Below are 7,240 nucleotides of genomic sequence, written 5' to 3'. Positions count from 1 at the left end.
CGAGGCACCCAGGGGTGTGTGTAAGATTTTCCCAGGTCACTGGGTGGGGGCTCGAGCTGGTTTGGCATTGTGTTATTGAAACAAAACCCCTGGATACTGAACCCGGCCCTTGTTGCTGCCAAATTCAGAGGGGCAGAAGGGTTACACATAGAAACAAAGCCAATTAATCCAGGGGATGCAGTGCAAGCCCTACCACTGGGAAGCACCACTGTAATGCCCCACAGATGTCAGGGGAGTTAGTCCTGATATACAGCACTGCTGAGACAAGCGTCAGGCTGGCTCTGGGGGAGGAGATGGGTGCTGATGGGTTTGAAGGAGAGGCAGCAGGCTGGGCTCACAGGGAGCGGCAAGCTCAGGGCATACAGGGGGGCATGGGAGAAGGTGGGAAGCTGAGAAGGTGATAACGTAAGGGGAGCAATCAGGAGAGCGGATGCAGAGATGAGCAGGCTGGGGGAAGCGTGCAGGCCGCAGTGGCGATGTGCAGGACCTGGAAGGGAAGCATGCGGTGTGGGAAGCCAAGCAGCCTCATAACCTTCCTCTGTTTATCCCACCGTCCCGCTATCCCCCCATCCCTGTTATCTCTTCCAGAGCCCTGTCTCACCCTGATCGGTATTGCCTGTAATCCCTCCGGAGCAGGGACTGTGTCATTACTTGCTAGGAGAAGTGCTGCATGCAGCTGCAGAGCAATAGAGAAGCGAAGAAGAGAAGCAGGAAAGGGTCTGTGCACACATCTCCCTGGGCTAGTGGGCCTGGTGGCAGCCAGCCTCACCCATCACCGATATTACTAGGCTGCCCTTCAAGTTCCTCATTAGCAGACGGGATTTGCTTTCTGTGTTACCATAGTTTGGAATATGTTAATAGAGGGGTGTGGCATTGCTGGCTATTCTTAGTGTTACTGCAGGATCCCGGGGCTGGAATTACTGTATGTTCCTGCATGGTCCCAGCACTGCTGTAGGTTCCTGGCAACACTGCCGTCTTCTGGTGCTCCTGCATGCTACAGGACCCTGGCTGGCATGACTGCAGGCCTTGGGGACTACCACGTCCCAAGTGCCAGTGCTAAGCCCTCTGGTTATTTCAGGTTCTTGATCCTGCTGTACATGGTCAGGTGCTGTTAGCATCTAGGAATTTCATCCCCTATCCTGTGTTCTCAAAACTCTTTCTTGCAAGCCCAGATCATGTGCTGTGGCCACCACTTGGGAGGACCAGAACTAGCATCTCAGCACAGCCTACTCTCTCCTTTTTGCAAGGCCGAGCAGTGGATGTTGTTATTTCCCACTGCCAAAGTGACAAGCCAAATCTAGAAACTGAAAAGCCACAAAATCCGAAGCTTCTGTTTGCAGACAACACCGCTGTCTGCCATCCCAAAAATCACGACGCACTGTGAACTTTGAAAGGCAATGGAGAATGACAACAGCAAGTGTGCTGGGGGTGGGTGGCAAAGGAACCATTCAGACCCAAACCGACTGTGCTCTCCAGTTACCCAGGAACAGCTGAGAGGCACAACTGAGATGCCGTCACATCAAGGGATTTAAAGATATACACACACTTTTGGGTGTTCCGAAGGAAATTGAGATAAAGGTACCAAACTAACCCCTACCATCCCCCAAACCCCTTGCAAACTAAAACTTGACATTGCTACACACACATGTGTGGCTACAGCCTATCTCTGCGGCCATGCCGTCTTGAGGAGTGTTCGTCAGAAGCTAAAAGCATCAAGATCAGTTACAATTGGAATGGGAGACCTCCTAGGTATACCTAGCAGCTGGAGGTCTGTCATGCGATAGGCATCCTTCCCACAGCACCGAATGAATCATCATTCCCCAGCGTGGTGCTGGTGGGACTGACTGAAAGGAGGCTGCCTTTTGGACGATATGTAAAACTGATGCCCTGGTCACTTCCACCTGCCTTGGTAGGACGCTCAACACCCCAGAATTGAAGAGAACTCGTAATCATTAAACATGCCATTATACTTTTTGCAAGACTGCTATTCCTGCTGATCTGGCCCAATTCCAGCTTGGCTCATAGCATTCCACCAACCTAAATTCCCACTGTGTTTTCAACTGCCTACAATGTTTCTCACTTCTTGCCCTGCATTACTGGTTTCAGTATTCTTCACTTCCTGTCCTAAATTGTCCCAAAGAGTTGCTGTGCAGTGTTAACAGTTGCTGGGTATCACCTCAGAGGTGGCTGCCTTTCAGTGATAAGTGAAGCCATTCCTGTATGAAAAATATACCAAGCCCTTTGGGAGGAAAATTGCCATCTAAGTGCAACACAGTCTGAGCATCACAGTCACCTTCTGTGGACTGCCCAACAACAGAACCATTATTCTTACAATCTTCCTGGAATACCTGAGAATTGCCTTTTGCTAATCACATCCCAGATCAGAAGTATGTCAGGTCTCTCACATACGCCAGAGTAATGGAGCTACTCCTGATTTACCCCAAATATACTAATAATTATAGAGACGGGTCTGTCTGGAACCAATAATGCTGCATCCAAGAGCAGTAAAGATGAGCAGAGGAATCTAGATCTGAACGTATTATTATTTGCTAAGTGAAATGATGAGCCAAATTCGCGGGACAATGGGAGTCTGAAGTTTGGGTTGCTTCATTGTTGCCTTGAAGTTTGGAGTTAGATCTGGCTCCCATCTGACCTCAAATTCAGGGATGTTTGGATCTGGTTACACCACAGACATGAAGGAACTGGTGCCTGTTCAGCCAGTAGATAAATTCCCTGCTGTCTGGTGATTAAAGTGACTTTGAAAGAGGACTAACAAGCCTCAAAAGGTACATAAGGCCCTAACTTCCATTGATCTGGGCCTAAGCTATCACCAGCCACTCCCACCTCTCTTCCTCTAATCTTTCACCCCCTTCTCTGCCTCTTCACTCTGCCAGCTCCCCACAGCCTGAGATATGCAAATACTCACAACAAACTGGGATGTTTGCCAGCATGTAGTCTACTAGACTCATAGAATTTAAGACCAGAAGGGACCAGTATGATCATCTAGTTCTAGTCTGACCTTCAGCTCATCGCAGGCCACAGAACCTCACCCACCCACTCCCACAATAGAGCCCTGACTTCTGTCTGAGTCACTGAAATCCTCAAATAATGATTTAAAGACTTCATGTTACAGAGAATCTGCCAGTTACAGGCGAGTCTCATCTTACACACATCTAACATGCACAAATTCAACTTTGCACGGTCAACAAAAACAAACAAAATAAAAGAGAAAAATAACAATTTAAATACTATGCCTGTAGTGAGGGCGATTCCGCCCACCGTTACACTCAACGTAATTTTGACCAGATGCGATTTTCGCTTTACGCGCTGACAACAGAACGTAACCCAGCGTAAGATGAGACTCGCCTGTACATTAGTTTGGGTTGTGTTGCAAACCCTGCCCAGGCCTGCCAACTTCCAGGCCCTGAGCCCAGCAAACGTGGACTGGTTTGTGTCTCTGCATAGGAATTCAAGGCTGCACTCGGAGGTTCCAGGGCTTGTTTGGCCTTGAAATTCAGAGTAAGACTCAGAGGGTGCAAATGCAGGTGGTTCAAAACCTGCTGTTCCCATGATCTCCCTGTGAAGTGGAACCAATGAGTTTTGCAGGGCTCTCTAGTGGCCTTTGTGAAAGGAGGTCAATGAGTCTCAGGCCAGGGCCTCGTGAGTAAGTGTCCACACCACAAAAGCCATCCTCATCTCCAGTTAATGCCAATGGGCCCCCTTGTCAGGAATGCCCTGGCTTGAATGGACCATGGAAGCTGAGCTCCCCCCATCACTAAAGGTAGTTCCTTGGGATCACAGCTGGGGCTCATTGGTGGAGTAACAGGAGGGACACTTTCACGGCTGCTGCCTGATCTGTTGATGGATGAATACACGGCCTGTCTGCAAGGCTGTCACTCTTTCACCTTTCACTAGCACCATATTCACAGGAAACACTTTAACAGAGCCCCAAGTGTGATTCACACAAAGGTCTCATGGGGAGACCCCCCAGAGGTTACCATGCTAGTAACAAATGCCATCTCTGTTCTTTTATCCCCCAGAGAATGGGGGCCAAACCTTCTAACCTCCACTCCCTCCATTATCCACTTGCTTCTGCGTCTTGTTTAAATGCCATGAGACCAGCTGAGATCTCATCCTCTTGGGAAAACAGACACCTGGGGCAAAATCACTCTCATACTCTTAGGTCTCAAGGTGAATGCTCTGAGCAAGGCTTCACTCTCTGTCTGCTGCACCAAGCTGGCTCCATGAATGACAGTCAGGTGCATGGAAGAGGGAGGAGAAGGGAGATAAGGATGATGAAGGATTTAACTGTCTGGCTAGTGCATCCCAACCTGATCCATATACCAAGGCATATTAGGGAATGGACCTCTCTGGTTTCAGAGTCCAATGGTATGCAAAATGGGGGTCATCTATGAAGCTCCGGTACAAGCTTCCCCAATTATCAGCAGCGCTTGGAACATCTCTAACTTCAGCTCCTGTATCAATGGGCTCCACAACCTTTGTCAATGGCAGGCACTTTCCCTGCGGTCCCTAGCTTAGTACAGCTGCTACTGGCTCAGCCAGAGCCTCACATGGAACAGCTGCTTCCTATGGCCCCAGTTCAATTCCCAGCTGGTGTACAGAGCATGAGGCAAACTCAGCAAGTCTGGCTTTCACGGCAAAGGCTCTGTTAGGTGGGTAAGGCCACATCGGTGTCTGGACACCTGTTGATGTAGACAGCTCAGCTGCACCAAACAAGAACATCTGGGCTGTACCTAGTACACCCAGCATCATTAAAGTAACTGACCCCAGACCTGATAGCTCCATATCCATTTTAATGCAGCCCCAGGTAGAGAACTTAGTGCTGCCCAAAGGGGCAACGTTCCAGCACAGTATCAGCCACCAGGGTCTCTGATTTCAGACACTAGCTGTTCTTGGCCCTGCAGCTCTCATCTCATTCAGAGCCTGCTTCCCCAATCCTAAGTCCCAGTGCCAAGGTTCCCCTGCCACCCCAGACCCCTCCACCACGCACACCCTGTGGCACTTACTGCTGTTGCTGGGGAGCGTCCTGCTGCCGCTGATGCTGCTGGCGGGAGGCGGCGAGATGGATCGGATGGAGGCCGTGTCTTCCTCCTGGGAGCAGCCTGCCTGGATGGCTCGGAGGTAGCTGTGGCTCCGGGAGCGGAAGTAGCTGGGCAGAGGCAGGTCCAGCACCTCCACAGCAGCTGATTCGGCTTCACTGTAGGCTGATTCACACACTGTCTCATACTGGTCGCTCAGCTCTGCCTCCCTTGTCTGCAGGGGAAGAGCAGCAGGGTCAGCTGCCCGTCTATTCACAACTCACTCCCCTCTACTACCTGTAACAACCCTGTCTTGCTGAGTGCATAGCTCTATCAGGGCATTTTTTTTATCAAGGCGTGGTGTTTATACATGGATTTAATTTTATCTGCAGCAAGGCAGCATTGTGGAGTGGTCAGAGCCAGTGGGGGGACAGGTTCTATGCCAAAATCTTCCATTCACTGGGATTTTTGGACTGACACAAGTCACCTATTTGCCTGTCTTGCTTGGGTGTTGTGAGACTTAACTCACTGGCATCTGCAAAGTGCTTTGAGATCCTCAGTGGAAGGTCTCAGAGAAGTTCCACGCATTACAAATTATTGTACACAGGGCTGGCTCCAGGCACCAGCCCAGCAAGCAGCTGCTTGGGGCGGCCAACAGTGAGGGACGGCACATCTGGGTCTCAGAGCGAAGGACCAGCCGCGGAAGTGCCGCTGAAGATTGAAGCAGCAGCGGTAGAGCTGCAGATTGCGATTGCGGCTTCTTTCTTTATTTTTTCCGCTTGGGGTGGCAAAAAACCTGGAGCCGGCCCTGATTGTACAGCACCCTGAGTGGCTCAGCAGGGGCATGAAACGGGTGGGTTGCAATTAAATTCATTGATCAGTGCTCAAAAAATCTGCCGAGGTTCCTACCAATGTGCCCTGTGGGGGAGTCCCACATCCAGCAATCAGTTTGATCCTGCACCCCTGAGAACCCCTGTAATGAAGAACTCAGCCCAGTTGGGCCATCAATGGCTAAATGAATAGCTGTGAATAGTCAGGTAGAAGGTGGGGACCTGGAGACCAGGCAGTGCAACCTCTCTGAAGGCTGCTCCATTTTCTGCTTCCCATTTCATCACCCCAGCACTACCCCAGCTGCCTCTGCTTCCTGTATGCCCTGGGCCCATCCCAGGCCGGCATTATCTTGCCCTAGAAGCAGATAATCATGCCAGATTTTAACTAAGGAGGGGTTCAGATGAAATAAGAGCAGGAGTGAAATTAATAAACATACCAATAAATAAAGATAAGTGATTAGTCAACAAGGTGTTCTGGTCTAACTGCAAGAATAATAGTTCTCTCTCTCTTAGCCCCACCCCTGTAATTTACCTCCACGCCCAACTGTCTACTCTTTCTCACCCTTTTCCCAATGTCTCCTGGGAGTTATTCAAAGTTCCCCTTTCCCTGATCTCCAGGGATCTGATCAACCCTCACTGGAGTCCTACTGACCTCAGTGGGCACTGGATCAGAAAGGTTGCGTGGGAGATGTGGTTCTGGGGTATTCTCACACCTACACTCAGGCACACCCATTCCCTCTCTCACACATACACTCTTCTCGTCTTTCACATGCACAGACATACATTCCAAGGTATACATGCAATCTCATGGATGCTGCTTGGCTCCCATCTTAGCTCCAAAGCAAGCTGGGCTGGGAAGATCCAAGATGGAGTTTTGAATACTGATCATTTTGGCTCTAACAAATCCAGGATACTGGGATCATGCAAACACCAGACAATCCATATCCCGAAGTTTTTATCGTGTCAAACGACTGGCTAAAAGGTTGTGACCAAGAAACACAAAGAGACTTTCTCTGATGATGCATTGGTGGCTTCAGTGTAGCAAAGAATGCACTCTCTGTCCTGACACTAGAGGCTTCTCTAGGACATTTGTTGTGTCTCTCCCCCACAACATTTCTCTACCCCTCCCTACAGGCCACTCCCTGATAGAGTTTCTTATGATTTGCTGCACCCTCAGACACATGGCCTTTAAAGTGGTCCAGGGGGAGACATCCATAGAAGGCAACAGAAAAAACATCCACAGGGGGCGACAGGAAAATGTTAGAGGGACGGTACCTGCTCTCCATGTGTAAATATCTGTGGGATAAATGAGGACTGTCCAAATATCTGGAAGAAAGAGTTGGAGAAGGTTAAAGCACAAGAGCCGGGGCC

The 7,240-nt window shown here is 49.9% G+C and overlaps 1 protein-coding gene across 4 annotated transcripts in view; it reads right to left on the bottom strand.

Moving 5' to 3' along the window:
- The window catches only part of DLGAP4 (DLG associated protein 4), a 331,900-nt gene that overhangs the window by 72,787 nt on the left and 251,873 nt on the right, over positions 1–7,240 (bottom strand). For 3 of the 4 annotated variants that reach the window (XM_032769609.2, XM_032769608.2, XM_075072306.1), the window contains exons 6-7: positions 7,145–7,195; positions 5,028–5,274 (exon numbers count right to left, since the gene is read on the bottom strand). In XM_032769609.2, the coding sequence (XP_032625500.1) occupies positions 5,028–5,274; positions 7,145–7,195 (298 nt within the window). The remainder of the gene's footprint in view (positions 1–5,027; positions 5,275–7,144; positions 7,196–7,240) is intronic. The other variant, XM_032769611.2, reaches the window with a different exon arrangement.

Source organism: Chelonoidis abingdonii, chromosome 14 (assembly GCF_003597395.2).
Source record: "Chelonoidis abingdonii isolate Lonesome George chromosome 14, CheloAbing_2.0, whole genome shotgun sequence".
Taxonomy (NCBI): Eukaryota; Metazoa; Chordata; order Testudines; family Testudinidae; genus Chelonoidis; species Chelonoidis abingdonii.
This window is presented reverse-complemented; position numbering and strand designations above follow the sequence as displayed.